The sequence below is a fragment of the Arvicola amphibius genome, chromosome 1 (assembly GCF_903992535.2).
Source record: "Arvicola amphibius chromosome 1, mArvAmp1.2, whole genome shotgun sequence".
In the NCBI taxonomy this organism is placed as follows: Eukaryota; Metazoa; Chordata; class Mammalia; order Rodentia; family Cricetidae; genus Arvicola; species Arvicola amphibius.
In genome coordinates, this window is record NC_052047.1 from 1,323,997 (window position 1) to 1,345,851 (window position 21,855).

Genomic DNA, 21,855 nt, shown 5'->3' on the forward strand with positions numbered 1-21,855 from the left:
CACTTCTTTCAGATAATGGGTATTGGTTCCGAGGATTCTCAAAAGTAAGGCGGTGAGGTGGCTGTCAGGGTGCACCACAAATCACCTGTTCAGAAAGAACCGAAAGGGGCCCTTTGTCTACAGCAGCCAACAGGAGGCACGGTCTCTGAAGATCCTTTTAACAATTTCTAGGGCATTTTACAGTTAAGCAAATATAACTGTATTTTCTCAGTATGTCTTCTTTAAAATAGTAATCATGTGGCTTTAAATACAACTTGTATTAAACAGGTTCAATTGTGAATATTTTTATAGTTATGTAACCCAAAGGAATTGTTGTTGGGTTTGCTTGAACTCATTGAAGAGCCCTCTGGAAAACAGATTTCCCAAACTATTCTTCTTTTACTTCAACCACTACAGACAGGTAATGAGCATTTTGATATCCAAGTATTTCTTATTGTATTTGCATATGTACCTTGATGTTTGCCCCTAAATGTGGACAGTCACTGAGTGCCCTGCGCCTAGGCTACTCCAGCAGAGCCGTGGGAACGCTGCCAGGTGCCTGGAAGGTGCTGCTCAGTCAATACTTTGTTGTATAACTTGTTAGTTAGCGTTCATTTTTTAATTAAAAAAATTTTTACATGTATGTTTGTCTGAATGCATATCTGCACACTACTTGCATGTCTGGTGTCCTTTAAGGCCAGAAATGAGTATCACTTCCTTTGAACTGGAGTTCCAGTAGCTCGTGAGCCACCACGTGGTGCTGGGAACAGAACCCAGGTCCTCTAGGAGAGCAGCCAGCGCTCTCAACCACTGAGCCATCTCTCTAGGTCCCTTGCTAGCTCTCTTCTCTACAGTTTATAGTTAGGGTTTTCCCTCTAAGCATATTTAATGGTCAGCTGTGACCTGTAGCATGCAATCTGGGACAGCAGCAAGGTGTTGCTAGCTTCCGGTTTGGGAGGTTGGCGTGGAAAGGTCTAGAGAGTGAAATGAGGTGTGGAGAACGAGAGCTTTGTGGCTTAGTATTGGAAATGAATGCCTCGGCAGCCAAGACGGACATCTTTCCATGAAAGAAGTTATTTCCATTTTAGAAAACATACACACTTCAGAATGTGATAGGGACCTGGACAGTAGAATAAATTCATTTAAATCTGAATGTCAACCAACCTTATGCTTCTCAAATATTCAAAATCTTCTAAGGGCACAAAAGGCTCTGTAATACTTTTATCCGTTTTATACTGCTGTGTAATTTCCCATTTATATTTTGTGCTTATAATCAAAATAAGAAAAAATAACCAGTTATAGAAACACTTTGTTAGTTGATTTTCTTAATGCTGTGTCCAAGTGCCTGGCACCTGGCAGTCTGAGGAAGAACTGTTGATGTAGGTTAGGGATGCAGTCGGGAGGCGTGGTGGATACAGTCCATCGCGGTGGGGAGGCATGGTGGATACAGTCCATCGCGGTGGGGGAGGCGTGGTGGATACAGTCCAACGCGGTGGGGGAGGCGTGGTGGATACAGTCCATCGCGGTGGTGGAGGGTGTGGTGGCAGGAGAGGAAGAATGTTGGTCTGGTTGGGGTACAGTCCATCATGGTGGGGAGGCACAGTGGCAGCAGCGAGAAGTGCCTGGTTATACCGCAGTAACGAGAGCAGTGAGCTCAGGCTACACCACCTCACAGCCTGCCTCCAGTGATACTTCTTTCAGCAAGGCTCTGCCTGCTAAAGATCCAGAACCTTCTAAATGCTGACTTCCTCTTGTCCTGTGTGCAGCTGCTTACACTTGTTTCTGTTGCAGTTATTCAGAAGCTCCCCAACAAGGTGTACTCAGTTGGACTGGCATTGTCCACCCTTTGGAGTCAACTGTCTCTTCTCCCTGTGCCGTACTCTAAGGAACAAATACAGACAGATGATTATGGCCTTTGTCAGTGCTGCAAGGCCTTAACAGAGTTCATGAGACCTTTTGTGGAAGAAGTGACTGATAACAAAGAAAACAAGGAAAATGAAAAGTTAAAAGATGAATTACTAAAATTGTAAGTCTGTTTTGAAGGACATCTCACAGTGGAGTGAGTGATTGGTAGCTCAGTTACCCTGTGTTTCTTATTGGTACATAGAAATCTTGTTTTGGATTTTGAATTTCAGACAGACATAATGTTGACCTGATGTATCGTGGATGTTTAGTGAGGGACTGACAGTATAAAACCAAACCTTTCACTTAATTTACTTCAACCCATCACAGCCAGCAAATGCTGAAAGTGGGAACAGTAAGGATATATTAAACTCAGGGAGTTTATTCTGTCTGGGAACGTATCTGAAAGCACCAGAGGACCACCAGACAGTTGAGCATCTATCCCGACCTCAGATTCAGCCATGTGCTCACCATGGGTTCTGACTAAACAGCTCCCATCAGTTGGCATAGGGATGGTCCAGATGAGGGTGTGCTGTCAGTATAGAATCGCCTCCAGACTTGAAGATGGGCAGTTATAAAAGGGGAGACATAGCTGGATAAGGTGGCGCTCACCTGTCATTCCAGCCCTCAGGAGCTGAGGCAGAAGGATGGCAAGATCAAAGCCAGAGCTGCGGTTACAGAATAACCTGTCTCAAAAAACCAAATCAAAACAAAACCTCCAAAACAAATAACAGATACCATAAGAAGAAAGAAAATGCAATAAAATTCCTAAGTAATTTTTGCATACTTGTGACCTATCAAAATATTTTAGTTATATTGGGCTAATTGGGAAAATTGTTTCTCACTACTTTTCTCATGTGACTCCTAAGAAATTTTAAATTGTAAACTGTACATGGCATTTGTATTTAAGCACACCTTGGTCGTATCTTTTTCTAGTTTGGGAAATGAGTGCTATCGTTACTTTTCTATTTTGCAGGATTAGGACATTTAAGGTTGGTTTTTATGAGGCAGTTTGTTTGTCATTTAAGAAACTTTTTTTAAAGGCTATTTTAAAGAACTAGAAAAGACTTAGTCACAGAATAAAGTTAGATTAAAAATAAAGTAACTGGGTAATAGGCTTATACTTTTCATCCCAGCATTTGGGAGGTAGAGGCAGGAATTGAATCTCAGCATAAGGAGCCTACCAAGGCATTCTCGTGTTTTCCCCATTACTAATGAGAATGGATTCGTGCTTTTTTAAAAAAGAGATATATTTTTTATTTTATTTTTATTAGATTTATTCATTATGTACAACATTATGCCTGAAGGCCAGAAGAGGGCACCAGGTCTCATTACAGGTGGATGAGCCATCAATTGGTTATTGGGAATTGAACTCAGGACCTTTGGAAAAGCAGCCAGTGCTCTTAACCTCTAAGTCATCTCTCCAGCCCAGGATTCTTGTTTTAGACACATCATTATTGGTGCTTGCCTTAGGCCATTTGTGCTACTATAATAAAACATGAGTTGGTTTATAATAAAATAGTAGCACAATCCTAGACTAGGAAGTTGAATGCGGGGTCCTAGGACTTGGAGAAGAGCAGCGGATTCCAGCAAGCTGAGCTCCTCTTCTGAAAACAACACGGTCCTTCCCCTGAGAGGGAGCCCTCGGCCCGGTCACCTCTTAGAGGTCCCACTTCTTAACACTGTGACAATGACAATGATTTCAGCCTGAGCTTAGGGGATGAGTAAGTCAAGCAGTGCTCATCTTTCATGTAAAGCTAGACTTGAATGCTGTGTTTGGGATGTTGATCCAGAATTACCTATTTCTTATGCCTTAGCTGTTGCAAGTGCTTGAAATGCCCTTTGCTGACAGCTCAATTCCTTGAACAGTCTGAAGAAGTTGGAAAGGACCCTTTTTGGAGTTTTGCATCTGAAATAATAGTAAGTACAGCCAGTCTAATCTGCTATAATACTTGATGTAATCTTAAATTTATCCTTCTATATTCTGATCTATTTCATATGAGCATGTAAATTGATAATTTACTAACAGGGTAATGTGTAACTCTTTTAGAACACAGATAAACAAGATGGCAATTAAATAGTAACTCGTTATCCAAAGCCTTGCAAATGTTTCTACTTAGTATGTTAATAAATAGGAATACATACACACACACACACACACATAAGATCTTGAATGGGTATATCATATATACACCTGTGTATTTTTTCTCTTAATATTATAATATAAATCATTGCTATTGATTTAGTAGTATTTTTTAAAAATTGTGTGTGTGTGTTTGCCTGAATGTGTGTGTGTGTGTGTGTGTGTGTGTGTATGTGTGTTTACCTGAATGTGTCTGTGTACCACATGCATATAGGACCTGTGGAAGCCAGAACAGGGTATCAGGTTTTGGTTGTTAGCCAGCACGTGGGTGCCGGGAGTTGAACTGGATCCTTTAGAAGAGCACCCAGGGCCCATCTCGGTGTGGTGTTGAGGTTGTGCAGTCACCACCGTCACCTCCGGAACATGGCTGTCCCCTGAAGGTCTGCACTTGTGAAGCCTTCCCCTCTCATCCTCGGCTCTATCATTGCCCGGCATCCACTGCTCCCTCTGAAGCACTTATTTTTTTTTTTTCATGTTGAAATGGTTTCTGTCTTTATCTCTTTTTATTTTTAGTTTTTTTGGAGACAGGGTCTCACTATATAACTCTGGCTATACTAGAATTCTCCCCGTAGACCAGGCTGGCCTTGAACTCAGAGACCCACCTGCCTCTGTCTCCAAGCGCTGGGGTTAAAGGAGCGTGCCACCATGTCCAGCTCCATCATTTTATCTTATTACAAAGTGTGTGACTTTTTTATGTGCACCACAGGTGTACAGTAGCCAAGGAGGCCAGAAGAGAGTATTGGAGCTCTTGGAACTGGAATTATAGATGGTTGCAAGCTGCAAGAGCAGCCAGTGCTCTTCACTGCTAAGCCATCCCTCCGGCCCCCTGGAATGGTTTGCTCTAGCTCACTCCAAAGCCCTCTGTCTAGCAGTCAGACAGTCTGGCTGTCAACAAAACTCATTTGTGTGTATACCTTTAATTATTTTTAGTCTCAAAATTTATTTTGATGTTTCAAAATAAATATATAAATAAGTAAATAAAACAAAGCAAAAAAAAAAAAAAGCAGTCTGAATATGTCAGGCCCATCAGGGCAATCTTTTGAATAACCCAGAATCAACTCATCTGAGACCAGCAGACTTCCTCCCTGTCTTAGTCCGTGTCCCACTGCTGTGAAGAGACACCAAGGCACTGCTTAGGGAGGAAAGCGTTTACTGGGGGCTTGCTTACAGCATTAGAGGTTTAGTACATTATCCCATTGTGGGGAGCGTGGCAACATGCCGGCATACACGGTGCTGGAAAACAGCTGAGAGTTTTACATTCAGACATACGGGCAGCAGGAAGAGAGAGAGACACTACTAGACCTGCTTTGGGGTTTGGAAACCTCCACTGACACACTCCCTCCAGTAAGACCACACCTTAAACGAGGCCACGCTTCCTATTCCTTCTCAAGCAGTGCCACTCCTTGGTGACTAAGCATTCAAATATATGAGCCTATGGGGGCCATTCATATTCAAACCACCACACTCACTTAAGTACCATCAGTGTTTGAGACAGTCTGATTGTGGGACTGATCGTTAAAGCAAGTATCACAATTCTATACACCTTCAAAAAGATAAGGGATTATACAGGGTGTGGATATAGAATAAGGGGTGATAATACAGTTAATTTGCCAATAGCTTACTTTTTTTAAAAACCCATTTCACAGGGATTTTTATCAGAAATTGGACACCCTGTCCCCCAAATTATTCTTAATCATGGAAGGAAAAAAAGGACATGGGGTTGCCTTGAGTTGGAGGAAGAAGAAGACAGACAGTTGGCAGACTCTGTGGCCTCTCTGACATACCTAGTATTTGTTCAGGGCATCGGTATTGATCAGCTTCCAATGGTCTTAAGGTAAGAGTCAATATCAAACTCTTGACTTACTTAATATCCAGTACATGTATACTAACACACTATACACTGAGAGATGGCAGATTAGAGATGCCTGGAATTTTCAGGTATCTCCAGCAGTGTGAGAAAAGACAACAAGTTAGTGTGTGGCTTGCAGGGAGATGTGGGGGGCATGAAAGGCATGGAGACAGACAGGTGGAATCCAGCCATACTGAAATTGGGGTTATAAAGGAAACAGAACCTCTCAACATTGAGAGCTAGGTGAAATGCCTGGGATGGGGAGACTTTCCCCCAGTGGAGCTGTAAGAGAGAGAAGAGGGGGCCTTGTGAGCCCCATAGGCACAGGCTACAGTGTTCTGTGTAACAGTTCCATCTGGAGGTCTGTGGTCTATACAGCACACAGCCAGAGAAGGGGGCGAGGCCTCCTACCTTGCTCACTGATACAATAGGGGACCTTGAGTGATCTTGATGGCAGACTTCTCAGCTGGGGGAAGCAGAAGACCCAGAGTTACTAAACCTCTAGTGGTAAAGGCTTACCCTCTCTGCTGACTAAGGGAACAGCCACTCACTGGCTGCTTAGCCCTAAAATAACCACACAGAAACTGTATTAATTAAATCACTGCTTGGCCCATTAGCTCTTGCTTCTTATTGGCTAACTCTTACATATTAATTTAACCCATTTCTATTAATCTGTGTATTGCCATGAGGCTGTGGCTTACCAGGTAAAGTTCGGGCGTCTGTCACTGGCAGGGTTACGTGGCTTCTCCAAACTCCACTTTCCTTCTCCCAGCAGTCAATTTAGTTTTCCCCGCCTAGCTCTACTCTACCCTATCACAGGCCTAAGACAGTTTCTTTATTAACCAATGGTGTTCAGAACATACAGAGGGGAATCCCACATCACCTCCCTTTTCTTGTTTAAATAAAAAGGAAGGTATTTAACTTTAACGTAGTAAAATTACATATAACAAATCAGGTATCAAGTAAGATCTACTTTATCTTTTATCATAACTAAGGAAAACTATAACTATATATTTTTCAACTCCATCAAAGACTCCAGAAGGATATAATATTACCTAAATAAACAGGAAGTACATTGTAAACAACTTCAAAAACTCTAGAATTGACAAAGGCATCTCTCTGCCTGGAGAGTCACCCAGAGTTCTTCTGTAACATTGTGGGCATCCAATCTTCAGCCTACAGGCCTATAGTATCTGGCAGACTTTTTCATGAAGCAGGAAATTGCAAAGACAGTTCTGCCTATATTGGCAGTTTGTCAGTAACTTTTTCTGTGTGCTGCTGAATGTCTGGAAGACTCTTTCATGAAGCAGGAACTCTGAAGGACTATCTCACCTTCTTTAGGTAACTTCAGCAGTCATTTCTCTGTGGGTCCTGCATATCCAGTTTACACAGCATAACATCAAGGTTTGAAGAATACCTATCTAACTGAAATATATCTCTATATATCTAGAAAACCTAACTAACATGACTACAAAGTTGACTATTATAGATAATTATCTATTAACCTGTATTCTTAATTATACATTATATTATAAATGAGCTGTACAAACATAATACCTTAAGAACAGAAATACATATATACAGTATAACAAAATTTTGTTTCAATAGACAAAAATTCATACCAACTCAAATATAAATCTCTATAGCATATTCCCCTTTAAATGTAAACAAACACTTATAAACAATATTTGGGAATATGGAAGTAGTTCTCTCCAAACTGCTTTCTGCTTTCTGTTGGATAAAGTATTTTGGAGTATGTTCACAGCAACCTTTCGGGGGGGGGAGGGGTTCTTGGTTCATCAAACCACATTAGTCTGGAAGGATTCCACGGGTTCTCAGCTTCTGTGGAAACAAAAGAAACAACCTCTTTTCCACAGCAACACAGCCTTAGACCCAAATTCTGAAGTCAAGATATGTTTAAAATATATATGCTAGTTTAGCTTAGCAGACCATACCATGAAATGTCTCTCTGTACTTAGCTCCGTCACAGTCAAAAAAATTCAAAGAAAACACAATAATATACATACCAGACTCTCGTGTATTCCATCTTTCCGTGGCTCGTTTGTTTTTATTCTATTCCTTTTTCATATTTATTTTATTATCTTTACTTCTTTAATCTATTACTGTATTCTGTCTCCTTAAAGACTTTGTTTTATTCTTTTTATAAACCATTTACTTGTTTTTATAGCTCTCTCTACTCCTGTTCTTTTTCTCCCAAGCACATTAGGCAATCTCGACACAGAAGAAAGTGACAGCCACACAGCGTGGGGAAAAATAAGTCAGAAGAAAACAGTACCTTAGTCAGGAAAACTACAGGAATTTGCCACATACCTCTCAGTAATAACCCTGAATGCAAACTCTTAATTCTCCTATTAAAATATGCAGATCAAGTGATTGGATTAAAATGATATCCAAATAGTTTCTCTCATTTTAAATCATTTTCCATTGTGTATATGTGTGCGTATGGGCTTATGAGTGTGGTGCACAAGGAGGCCAGAGTTACTAGATCCCCCTAGAGATGGAGCAACAGGGGACCTGCTGAGCCATCTCTCCAGTACCAGGCTATTTTCCATCTTTAAGAAACACTCAGCACTTGGGAGGCAGAAACAGGCAGATCTCTGTGAGTTCAAGCCCATCCACAGTAAGTCCTAGGCTTATGAGGGCTACACAGTAAAACCCTGTCTCAAAGAAATAGAGACAGACAGACAGAGGAAGAGAAACTGTTGAATCCCACAGAGACTTAAAGTATGGAAAATGATATTCATTATTAAAAAATGGAATCTGGAGGTAAGCTGAACTAGCTGTTCTTGTATCTGACAACATAGACCCCTAAGCCAAAATAAATGAACAAGCCAATAAGAAGATATAATAATTATAAATATACATGTGACAAATGCTGATACACGTAATTTCATAAAACAGACAGGCGGTGTAAGCAAAGGTAAGTCCAAATTCAGGTCAGCAGCAGCTCCGTCAGCTAGCAGAATGTGAGTGAGGCTGCAGCACAGATCAGAGCTGCAGAGTCTTTCCCTCAGCATCTCAGAATACACATTCTCAGCAGCGTGAAACTTCCTCTAAAGAGAAATCACATTCTAAGTTGTAAAACATGTCTAACCAAATTTAAAAAACAAGAATCTTTTATCAGATCATAATGTGATAAAATTAAAAATCAATATCAGAACAAAGTACAGAAAATAGCAAACACCTGGAGATTGGCTACACAGCGCACTTTTGACCAATCGATGAATCATTGAGGAAATGATTTAAAACTTCTGGAGCCAACTGAAAAACAAAACAAAAAACACCTGCCAGGAACTTTGGGAGACAGCAGGGGCAGTTCTAAAAGAAATCTGCAGCTGTGGGTGCCTAACTTAAAAACAGTAGGAGCTAGAAAGCTGGCTTTCTAGTTGCGCTTTGAGACCAGCACCTCTGTCAGGTCACCCAGCAGATTTTAATTCCAGCCCTAGGGCAGCTTATGTCATCTTCTGGCCTCTGTGGGCACCCAGACAAATGTACAGAAAATGTATATTCTAATAAATCGGAAAAATCTAGATGTCAGCACATTTCTAGACATCTATGACCTACCAACATTGAACTGATGCAACCCAGAACCCACACAGATGAGTAACCAACATCTCTCCGTGAAGAAAAGCCTAGGCTGTACAGATCCACCCTGATCCTACCGATGCTCAAAGAACTAACACGAATCTTCCTTAACCTCCCCATAAATAAAAGGGAAGGAGTGCTTCTAATTCATTCTTCCAAGATAATATCCTAATGCCGAAACCAGGTAAGTGCTGTAGAAAGAGGTAACTGCCTAGGTGTGTCGATACACACTAATCCCAGAATTCAGGAGGCTGAGGCAGGAGGATCTTGAATTGTAGGTCAGACTGGGCTACACAGTAAACTGTAGGAAGTCTGAACTAAATATCAAAGTCGAGATTAAAAACAACAAAATAGCTGGGTGTGGCTATGCACACCTTTAATCCCAGCCCTAAGCAGAGGCAGGGGGATCTCTGTGAGTTCATGGCCAACCAGATCCCATAGAGTGAGTTCCAGGACAGCCAGGGCTGTTAAACAGAGAAACCCTTTGGGGGGGGGGGGCTGTCCCAAACAAAAAGCAAGCCAGGGTGGGCTCACTGAGTTGGCTCAGGAGATAAAAGCCCTTGTTATCTAGGCCTTGATTTCCTGAGTTTCATCCCTAGGACCTGAAGTTCCTAGAAACAGAACTGACTCCAAAAGGCCATCCTTTGTGTCCACATCAGTGCCACAACACGCTTGTGATGTGTGCGCCTGCACACAAACACATTTTAAAAATCCCCAGAGACAACAACAGAATAAAGACACAAAAGTAAGAAAACAACCCAGTTTCCTTGCTTAGTTTGGTTCTAGAAGTACTCAACAAAATGCATTTAAAATCAATAGGGTGTCATAACAAAATCCTGTCAAAGTGAAGAAACATCACCCAGTTCTAGATGTATGTGGTAAAGTCTCAGAAGGCTGCTCCCTTTGGAGGGCTGGGTTCTAGTTTGCTTTCTGTTACCATGCTAAATACCATGAGCAAAAGCAACTTGAAGAAGAAAGGGTTTATTTGGCTTACATTTCCCATCATAATCCATCTTCGAAGGAAGTCAGGACAAGAACACAATGCAGGAGTGGGAAGCAGGAACCCTGCTTGTTAGAGGCTATCTGGCTCGCTCCCTCGCTCGTGCTCAGCTTTCTGACACAGCCCAGACCCATGTACCTAGGGACTGGTGCTCCGCACAGTGGACACGGCCCTCTCCATATCAAACAAAATAATCTCTCAGGCACAGGCACAGGCCACTCTGACCAGGGCACTCTTCAGCGAAATTCCCTCTTCCCCAGGGGACAGCCTGGAAGATTGTCTGTGGCGTGCGGGTCTTTAGTGGTCTTTGCCTTCGTTCCTGCATCATCCTCCCTGTGTGCAACTCTCTAAATTCTCTTTAAAAAGGTTTAATTATGTCTGTTTGTGTGGTCTGTGTGTGGATATGTGAGTGTGTGCTGTGCCTGCAGGAGGCTGACGTGGGCATTTGTGGGTCACCTGACATGGGTGCTGGGAACTGAACTCGGGTTCCTTGCAAAGGCAGCATAACCCAACCACCATGCCATTTCTCCAGCCTGAGCTTCCTTTCTTACAGGGATGAGACACTGAATTAGAACTCACCCAAAGACCTCACTTTATTTTAACTCTATAAAAACCTTAACTCCGGTATTCTGAGTTCTGGAGGCTATGACCCCAATGTGTTTTCTGGGGAGAATCTAAATAGTATGTATATAAATTTCTAAGTGTGTGTGTGTGTGTGTGTGATGTTTGGGCTGTGATTGGAGGTCAGTGCTGAGTTCTTATCTGGCATGTGGTCTCTCGTGGGTTTGTCTATCAGTGGTTAGGAGAGGAAATTGCCTATTCTAAACATCTTTTTTTTTTTTATTCTTTCCCATTTTAGCCCATTGCACCTTTTGCAGCTGAACATGGAACACATCGAAGTGCTTCTGCAAAGGTAAGATGCAATCTCAGGATCGGATGGTAAGACAGAACAGTCCTGGGGAACGGGTACAGGGTTCAAGTTCATCCTTAGCAACAGGCAGTGCTAACAGGGCATGTGACCCGAGACCTTGGGGCGGAAAGCAACAGCAACAGAATTTCTCCTTAACATACATATCATTTAATTAGTTAATCTTGGAACAGTCTTGTGATGAGGATGGATTGGTGTCTAATGTTAGATCCTCTTGCTTCAGCCTCCCGAGTGCTGGTGTTACAGGCGTGCACCAGTCATCACAGCTGTAGAAAGACCTTGTATTTCAGTATTCATTTGCTTCTCCTAAAGAAAGGAACCATTCTAAAAAAAACTAGAAAACCATAATGATAACTTTCAATGTTTTCTTTCAGAACAGAACAGTCTGTTTTCTCAAAAGGATTGGTAAGATTCATTTGCTACCATTTTGTGTGTGTGTGTGTGTGTGTGTGTGTGAACGCATGCACGTGCATTTGTGGAGGTCAGAGGACAACCTGCAGGAGCCAATTCTCTCTATTGTATGTGTTCTGGGGACCTCAGGTCATCATGCTTGGGTCCCTTTCCTCTGTTGAGCCATCTTTCCAGCCGGTCTGCTAGCATTATAAATATTATAAATACTAAAAATAATGCAACTGTCAACTTCACCTTGAATGTATGTGTGTATTTCATCTCTAGGAACTTCTGGAGAACAGCTTACTGAGATTAGAAGACAACAGCCTACTCCATCGGTACTTAGAAATCAAGAGTTTTCTTGCTGTGCCTCAGGTAAGCAGAATATATATTCAGCTCTAAAACAGCTCCCTGCCTATTCTGAACTCTGCCAAGGTAACGTATGCCTGCAGTTCCTTTCCTTCTCAGCCTCTGCAGGTGCTGCTTTTGCTTCCGGTTGAGTTTTTGTGCTGATGGAAATGGTCTGCCCTCTGTGCCAAAAGCCAGACTATATGGCTAGCAAGACTACTGAACTGAGTTTTAAATTCTATTTTGATTTAATTTATACTTTAAAATAATTTTATTCTTTTGAGTTTCCCCCAGCTCCTAGAATTAACCTAAACAGCTACTGGCGACCTTCTCCTGGCTTGCACTCCCCGTCCGTCTCTATCCCATCTCCACCTGTGGTGTGCCTGCCTGTGATCTTTGTTCGCTGTGTCGTTTTAGCTCTGAGTGTAGAAAATTCTTAGTATTTAAATAGAATGTCTTTTGCTACTATATAAGCTTGGTTACATTTAATGAGTGTATTATACTTCTGCATATTTGATTTCCTTTTCTTGCTATTCTATACATAACTGAAAATCACCCTTGCCTTTAAAACCGCACCTAGTCACACCTCACTTTGTGCTGTGTGTGGAGCTGACTGCAGCTAGTTTGCCGTAGAAGTAGCCGTGAGGCCAGGGGAGCTCGTCTCCTTAGCTCTGGTGTCTCCTTTAACTTTCATTGTGGTCAAAAAGTATATATGAATTTGAAATGTTTTTTCTTTATTTCTAGGGCTTAGTCAAAGTAATGACACTTTGCCCCATTGAGACATTGGTATGTATAATCGGGGACTAGCTATGAGTCACAGTGAGAAATGCTAATAAATAACTAGATGTAAATGTTTCGTGTGATAGTATCATTTGTTTCATTCCAGAGGAAAAAGGGCTTGGCTTTGCTCCAGCTGTACATCGACAAGTTGGATTCACAAGGCAAACACACATTATTTAGGTATGTATCAAGGCAGACACATATTATTTAAGTATGTATCAAGGCAAACACACATTATTTAGGTATGTATCAAGGCAGGCACACATTATTTAGGTATGTATGTATCAAGCTGGTGAGCTAGGCACTTCTCTTGCCCTGACAAAGTAATTGAGACAACAGCTTAGGGAGAAAGGTTTGTTTGGTCCAGTGTGTCATCCGTGGCCTGCTGGCTCCTGTGCTGTGGCCTGTGGGAAGACAGAGCTCATGGAGGGGGTGTATGGAGGCCATGATGGGGCAGAGCTGGTCACCTCACAGGAAGGGCCAAGGACAAGAGCCATCCTGTCAGGCCTGCCTCCAGAGACCTACGTCCTGCCTGAGGCTCGGCTTCCTGTTCCCACCTCTCAGCAGCGCCATTCTGTTATGACTCAGTCAAGGGTTGATCTGTTGGTTGATTTGAGCCTCAGCAGCTAATCAGTCAGTTCACAGACGTCTTTTAACACATGAGCTTTTAAGAGACATTTTAAAACATAGCCCATGGATAATAACCTAGCGTGTGACTGATTGAAACCTACCATTGCCATGTAATTATTTAAAGGCACAATATTTGTACAATATAGTTCAATATCTGTAAGAGCTAAAGAATCAGCTTATCAAGTATTTTAGAAACATAAAATGTCTATTATGTGAGTACCAGTGTATAATTTTTAGTTTAGCTGAAATACTGTAAACTTACCCTAAGAGAGACAAACATGGACCTGAATAGGAAGGAGAAACAGACAAGATCTCCTGAGTAAACTGGGAGTGTGGGGATCATAGGGAGGGCAGAAGGGGAAAGGGGAGGAAGAGAGGGGAGTGGAGAAAAAATGTATAGTGCAATAAAAACAATAAAAAACACTCCAAGCAGTCTTAAAAGAATAACAGAGATTGATAATGCTCCTGCTAGAACCTTAGAGTTCAGTAGTCTCCATTGTTTATAACTGAACCGAGAGAGCCACAGAGATCTGTTACTGGCAGACCAGTCACTCCGTTACTCTGAGATCTTACCAGTAGAGTTTTTAGTAGAGTTTTAGGCAATAAGTTAAACGTTAGAAAACTCTGTAATAAATAGAGGCTTTATAAGTCCGTTGTACAGTGTACAGGAGATTCCACTCCTCTTCCACTAGGAGGCGGTGTATTCCAGCAACACTGACAGTAGCCTACCATCTTAGCCCACTTCACCCTGGGCTGGGTACTAAGAAAGAGGTGCAAACTGATTGAAGCAATGTCAGGATGCCGGGAGTGGAGAGTTCTAGCATCCCAGGGCCTGTCCTAGTCTTCTGACAATAGAGTCAGGCCCAGCTCACACAGTCTCAGTCCTTAGATCTTATCCAGGTTTCTCACTTTGTCCTGCCGTACTCTGCCAAGAGACCCCTTTCTCGTAGTAGCTCAGGGCCTCAGTCTGTGCAGTTGGCTCTGTTGCTTTAGGGCAGCAGAAGGGCCACCTCACCTCGTCGTGGCCAGGAGCACAGGCACAGGTGGGTAGAAAGGGTTAGAGTCACGGTCCCTTCAAGCACATGCCCCTAGGGACCTAGTTTCCTTCCATGAGGCCCCATTTCCTAAAAATGCCACCACCACCGAGTGAGAGCCAGCACATGAACCTTTGGGGACACTGGAGACCTAAGCCATTAGCAGTGCCGTCAGGTTTCCCTCAGCGAGTAAGCAGCCTACTTTCACAGGGAACACCTCTGGAAGCTTTGAGGTTATACCTGTGCTCATTCTTGGCATGTTAAATTATATGCACGAAAAGATGCAAATTTGGTTTAATAGAAATTTGTTGTTTGAGGGCTGAGGAGGTGGCCCAGTGGTAAGAACACCTTCTCACAAGCATGGGGGCCTGTGTTCAGATCTTCAGAATCAACACAAAAACTGGGCAGACAGCCAGGCAGTTGGTGGTGCTGCCCTTAGTCCTAGCACTTGGGAGGCGGAGACCGGAGGGTCTTTGACCAGACTGGTTTTCAAAGTGAGTTCCAGGAAAGCCAGAGCTATGCAGAGAAACCGGGGGGGGGTGGGGGGGGGGGGGGGGGTGGAGCATGTAACAACAACAAAAAACTGATCATGACTCTATGTGCCTTTAACTCCAGTGCTGGGTGGGAGGTTAGAGGATTGCTGGGGTTTGCTGTGCCAGCCTGGCTTTAGGTTCAGTGAGAGACCCTGTCTCAAAAGAGTAAGGAGACAGATAGAGCAGGACACTCACCATTCTCTGGCCTACACACACACACACACACACACACACACACACACGAGAGACACACACACACTGACAGAACAACACACCCATTCTCTGACCTATGCACATGTGTATACACACACTAAAAAATTGTTTTAAAGACCCGGTTGAACATAAGATTTACCAGGTAGTGAAAGCAAAAGCTGTTAGGATAACTTTATAGGTCACTGGCCACACTGATAATTGTTCTCACTGTGAAGTTTATATTCTTAGAAGTTACATGAGGCCCAATTGAATTGTAAACTTTTTTATCACTATTATATTGCAATTTAATATAATTTCATGTGTTATAATTATGCTTTAAAGGTGCTTATTAAATACAAGTAATCACTCCGGTGTGGAAGGCTTCGTAATTCAAAATATCAAAAATCAGATTGATGCGTCCTTTAAGGTAAGAATACAGACCCAGGTGAGGGTCCGTTACCAGTTTATTCATGTGTGGCATATATCCATGTTGGTTCACCCAGAGGATTTTTCTGTCTGTAATATTAAAGTATAATCCCCTGTTTAAATAGAAAACACCACCCCTGCCCCCCTGAATTTTGTTAACTATAAACTTAAACTGTATTACTTCTTTTGGCTGATAATGTAAGTTGTGCTGTATACTTCAGAAAAATACAAATTTGAGTCTCATCTGTATGTGGCCATGCATAACCCTACATAGAAAAAGTGTTCTTAGGCTGGCAAGACCTTCCTAGGTCTGGAAAGTGAAGGGCACATAGAAATGAGAGTTAGAGAATCTGTAACTTCTTGAGTTCCCATTGTTACAGTATGCAACATTTATCATGCTGTTACATGAACTTTTCATAATCTTTCTTTTGCTTTCCAGAAAACATCTAACAAATGGTTTACAGGCCCTCAGCTGATTTCGCTGTTGGACTTGGTTCTGTCTCTCCCCGAGGGTGCTGAAACAGACTTACTGCAGAACTCAGAGAGGTGAGGTGGCCGTCACCAGGGTTCTGAGAGTAAAATTCCTAAACTAAAAATATTTCCTGTGATCTTAGGATCTGTAATTAGTTTATAAAAGTATGTAGTAAGCCTTTCCTATTTAAGTTACTCAGTAACTTACATAGAAACAAAACCTCTTCTTTCCAGGACAGTGACTGATTTTCTATCTCAGCGTTACACAGAGATTTGAAACCACAGCATTTCTGACTAAAATTTAAGAATCTCACAAAAACAGTGCATAAAGGGATTAAGTATTTAGACTTTGTTTTTCAGGTCTATTTTTTTCCCACGTAGAGTATAAACGTTCACTTTTGGTGTATTAGAATGGATGTGGAGAAATGCTTGTGTTTATAAACAAAGAAAATCTTGAAATCTGGAAAGTAAGAGATGATGATCCTGAGGGCAGCCTGGTTGTCCCTGGGGCGACAGGGAAAATAAGGCTCGCCGAGGATAGTGAGCTGGGGGCGAAGGCGAAATGATGCTCACCTGGGACTGTGAGCTCACGTCAGGACAGCCTGGCTGTCCCTGGGGCGATGGGGAAATAATGCTCACCTAGTATTGTGAGCTCACATCAGGACAGCGATAAGCCGCTGCCACTCCACAGATGCTTGGGGAGAGTGTCCAAAGGCAGCTGTGTTGACGGCGGTGTTTCCAAGCTTTTAACTTGCTTTATATATTTCAGCTGTTGATTACATAAATCTATACTGAAGATAACAAATTATTTTTTAATTAACAGGATTATGGCTTCATTAAATTTATTGAGGTATTTGGTTATCAAAGATAATGAAAATGACAATCAAGTAAGTGAATTATTTGGGAAAGAACCTGTGAGTATATTAAGAATGCATGAGCTTTTCTTGACCACTGTCCTAAGCCTGCCTTTATTATTTTTACCCCGCTGTAAAACTTGGGTACCAAGCCTGACACCTCCTGTCGGCTCCCAGGCACACTTGGCTTTTCACATCTAACCTGTTTTTCCTGCTCTGTCTTTGCTCTTTTGCAGGAAGTCTTGCTAGGCCCTTGTCTTAGTTAAGGTTTCTGTTGCTGTGAAGAGACACCATGACCACAGCAACTCTTATAAAGGAAAACATTTAATGGGGTGGCTTACAGCTCAGAGGGTTAGTTCATTATCATCATGGAGGGAAACATGGCAGCATGCAGGCAGAAGGAGCTGAGAGTTCTACATCTTGCAGGCAACAGGAAATGAACTGAGATGCTGGGTGTGCCTTGAGCATATATGAGACCTTAAAGCCTGCCTCCACAGTGACACACTTCCTCCAACAAAGTCACACCTCCCAATGTGCCCCTCCCTATGAGCTTATGGGGGCCATTTACAGTCAAACCGCCACAACCTGTTGGTCACCTGTTAATTGGCCTTGTGGAACGCCACAACACATGAACCCCTTGTTCAGTCTTTTCTGCTTGTATATAGCTCAGGATTTTAATCAGAGTTATATGGAATAAAATTATCTTAAATCACTTCATCAGACATGACAAACTGAAACATATTTAGCCCCAAAACTGAGTTTGTTAACAGTGCTTTTGAATGGTGTGTAGGAAGTTGGATCTTTTTAAATAGCACTTCATTAGAAGTATTCAATAAATAAAAAGCTACTTGAGGGAGATTTGTCATGCAGTAAAATCACATTTACTTTTAGGCTCCTTCCTGCCCACTCCGTAATAACTGCTCTCCTGTTACCTGTAGCCACATGAGTCACGCCAGTCTGGACTTTTTTAAAGTGATAGGCAGAATGAAAGTAATTAAGTTTCACATAAAAGTGCCAGCGGTTTTTATTACTCGGGTAAGTCACACCTTGGGATGAGAAGTCCGAGGAGCAGCAGGACCTTCAGTGGACCTAGCAGACTCAGACACTTGGCCTGTGTTATTCACTCTGGCTTCGTCTGCACTAGATGATTTTTTTTTTTTTATTGTGAAAAGCGTTGAAATATCCAGCCAAGATGAGAGACCCTTGCAGCAGCCGTTCACTTGCCAGGTCACCCTCCCACTCCACTCCCTGCTCTATCTATCAGTTTTTCAATGTTTTTTTTTTTTTTTTTTTGGAGGGGGTGGGTTGGTTTTTTTCAAGACTGGGTATCTCAGTGTAGCCTTGGCTGCTCTGGAACCAGCTTTGTAGACCAGGCTGGCCTTGAGCTCTCAGACGCCCACCTGTCTGCCTGCCTTGTTGGGATCAAAGGTGTGTGCCACCCTGCCCAGCTCTCATTGTTGTGAGTTTTGGTGCATTTCAACATTAACTGTAGCTATCAATATATTTTGTCCCAAATATTTCAGCATATATTTCATTAGGCAGAGTTAAATATGTCAGCATTTTTCTTGAAAGTAAAATTTCCATAAACGAAGTGCACAGATACGTATATCAAATTTACCATCACCACAGACGTTCCCATACGTCCTTCTCAGTGGCCGCCCATTCACTGACGGAGGTGACCGCTGTCCTGGCCAGGTGCTGTGTGCCATTCTTCACAATGCTGGAAGAAAAGTGTTCTGTTTCCCTTCTCATTAATCCTTCTCTCATTGGTGCAAATGTAGATGTCTAGAGAGTAATAGAAGTCAGCTATGACTCCTTGTAGAACTTTTGAAATTAAACTAACCCCTGCCTCCTAAAGGGGCTATGGCAAAAACAAACAAACAAAAAAGTACAATATAAATTGAGCAGCCCTGGGCCTTGGACCTCAGCAGGTGTCCTTAGGGAAGCTGTGAGTTTAGCATTAGTAGTCAGGAAGGCTGAACATACACAAGAGATGATGGGATTTGCTTGACACAGGGATTCTCACTGATGAGGAAGGACAGATGTACTCTCCACAGAGTACAGCCTAAGGCGGGGTCAGAGTCTCTGCTGTCTATCCTGACACCCATAGGTAATGCCTTGCTACATCTTAGTGTGGACATTTTATAATGAAGGAAAGAATATGACTGAGAGGGATGCCTTATTAATGGTTTCTTTTTCCCTAGGAACCAAATACTGGTTTTGTTTGTTGTTTGGGTTTTGTTTTTTCTGTATGCCACCGTAAGCATTTCCATACCAGGGAATTATTAGTAGAAATCCTAGTCTAACTTGCCAAATTGATGCCTTATACGTGCTTACTAGCCTGTCTGTAATGGAAACATCCCTAACAACAGTTACTAGGAAAAGCAAATTTAGCCACTGTGTTTAGCAAGTAACTGACAGCTTCCGTCCAGGTGTGATTTGATTTCTCAGCATGGTGGCACTGACAGGGACGACTGAGGAAGGATCACAAGTTCCAGGCCAGCCTGCAGTGCAGAGCGGGGCCCTGTCTAAAGCAAAAGTGCAGCTCTGGCCGCTCTACAGTGACCGTGATACTGTGGTGACGCAGGGTCGTGGTGACGCAGGGTCGTGGTGACGCAGGGTCGTGGTGACGCAGGGTCGTGGTGACGCAGGGTCGTGGTGACGCAGGGTCGTGGTGACGCAGGGTCGTGGTGACGCAGGGTCGTGGCATTTTACTTGGAGGGACCCCTACCAGTTCCAGTTTTTCCGTTTAGTTGTGCTAAGAGATGAAAAACTAAAGGGCCAGAAAGGCACACGGGAAGAGACAGAAATCCATTCCAACATAAAGTGATTCACGAGGAGTGATAATCTCTCTTTTCTGACCAACCTGAGTTGGAGCCAACCTCCACTTTCCTACGTCCTCTGCCCGGTGTCCTCCCACTCTGGGCTCCCTGCGCGTTTTCAGCGCTTTCTCCCACACTTAGTTTCCTGTCATTTTTAGACTCTTGTAGACGAATAGTTCCCATCTCTAATTTTTATAGCTCACGTTCTCTTCTGTTGGGTTTCTTCAGATAGTGGTTACTTGTTTTGAATTGCAAGATCATTCTAGAGCCATAGTTGTGCTGTTGCTTAGCTTCTGTTCTCTTCACTCAAATCCTTTCTAATGTCTGTTTATTCAAAATTAAAATGTGCCAGGAGTGGCGCTGTAGCTCAGTGGCAGAATAACTGCCTGTTGTGAGGTCCTGGGTTCAGTCCTTAGCACCGCAGTGAAAAGGCGAGATGAGAAGAAACATCCCCGTGCGTGCTCTGCCGGGGTGGGGGAGAAACATCCCCAGTGCGTGTTCTGTGGGGGGGGGGGGGGGGGAGGGGGGGGCGAAACATCCCCGTGCGTGCTCTGCCTGGGGTGGGGGAGAAACATCCCCGTGCGTGCTCTGCCGGGGGTGGGGTGGGGGAGAAACATCCCCGTGCGTGCTCTGCCTGGGGTGGGGGAGAAACATCCCCGTGCGTGCTCTGCCGGGGGTGGGGTGGGGGAGAAACATCCCCGTGCGTGCTCTGCCTGGGGTGGGGGAGAAACATCCCCAGTGCGTGCTCTGCCGGGGGTGGGGGGGGGCATCCCCAATGCGTGTTCTGTGGGGGGGGGGAGAATATCCCCGTGCGTGCTCTGCCGGGGGTGGGGGGGCATCCCCAATGCGTGTTCTGCAGGACCAAACATCCCCGGTGCGTGCTCCATTTCTTCTTTTATTATGGTTGACTGTCTTTGCAAGATTCCTACCTGTTCCAGAACCTACCTCACTGTGCTGTAAAAATGTCTAGTGGGGTTGGGTAGGCTGCAGTGAATTGTTTGTTTGTTTCTAGACTGGGTTTCTCTGTTGCTTTGGAGCCTGTTCTAGAACTAGCTCTTGTAGACCAGGCTGGCCTCGAACTCACAGAAATCCGCCTGCCTCTGCCTCCCAAGTGCTGGGATTAAAGGCATACGCCACCACCACCCGGCTGCAATGAAGTTTTAATACATAGTTAGGACAGAACTCAAAAGGTTTCAGAACTGTTAAGTCAGTGACTTGGATATGAAATGAAAGGCAGGCAATCGTGAGGATTTCAAAAGTTCAATCCTTATAAACACTTTAAAAATCTTGTTACTTTTTTAACATCAAAGATGAAAGAAATCTTAAGCTTTCTTCTTTTGTGTTTTAAAAAAGATCTGGTAACTTTCCTGTAAGACAGAGTATATTTTTACCTCCACAGCGTCTTTACGCCTACATGCTTCCAAAAGCAGTACAGTTCATTATAGGAAAGAGTGGAATTATGCCAAACAGCATGTGAAAGAAATTTACTTTAGCCTAATTTTGAAGGTGTTTTTTATTAGTTAATGTTTTAATGTTATGGATTACAAATTAAAATAAATTAATGCCCTTAGCTTGATGCCATGGCTCATGCCTGTAATTACAGCCCTTGGGAGGTGAGGTTGCCACATTTTTCTTTCTTAAGAATGAAGTCATGCTATTTAAAGTGGTTTCTTCTATTCAGTATTTATTCAAGAAAAAAATGTCTATGTAGTTTTCCATTATGTGGATATACCACAACTTACCGTTTTCCTGCTAGGAAACATATTCTTGCACTCTCCTTCATTGGACATTGTTTTCTTAAAGGCACCTCTGCACTGCAATCATAAAATGCACCCTTGCTTGTTTTCCCAGGGTAAGTCCATAAGTGTTGAATGCACTGATAGGTGTAAGTCTGAATTCCTAGTTTCTCTTTAGACCTGCATTTCCCAGAGGATAAGAGACGTTGTTAAAAGGATGGGTTTTAAAATA

The 21,855-nt window shown here is 42.9% G+C and overlaps 1 protein-coding gene across 2 annotated transcripts in view; it reads left to right on the forward strand.

Moving 5' to 3' along the window:
- Glmn (glomulin, FKBP associated protein) overlaps positions 1-21,855 on the forward strand; it is a 34,414-nt gene that overhangs the window by 9,931 nt on the left and 2,628 nt on the right. For both annotated transcript variants that reach the window (XM_038349075.2, XM_038349083.1), the window contains exons 5-16: positions 292-400; positions 1,771-2,005; positions 3,699-3,801; positions 5,671-5,858; positions 11,339-11,392; positions 11,782-11,812; positions 12,083-12,172; positions 12,890-12,931; positions 13,032-13,105; positions 15,657-15,741; positions 16,180-16,286; positions 17,035-17,098. In XM_038349075.2, the coding sequence (XP_038205003.1) occupies positions 292-400; positions 1,771-2,005; positions 3,699-3,801; positions 5,671-5,858; positions 11,339-11,392; positions 11,782-11,812; positions 12,083-12,172; positions 12,890-12,931; positions 13,032-13,105; positions 15,657-15,741; positions 16,180-16,286; positions 17,035-17,098 (1,182 nt within the window). The remainder of the gene's footprint in view (positions 1-291; positions 401-1,770; positions 2,006-3,698; positions 3,802-5,670; positions 5,859-11,338; positions 11,393-11,781; positions 11,813-12,082; positions 12,173-12,889; positions 12,932-13,031; positions 13,106-15,656; positions 15,742-16,179; positions 16,287-17,034; positions 17,099-21,855) is intronic.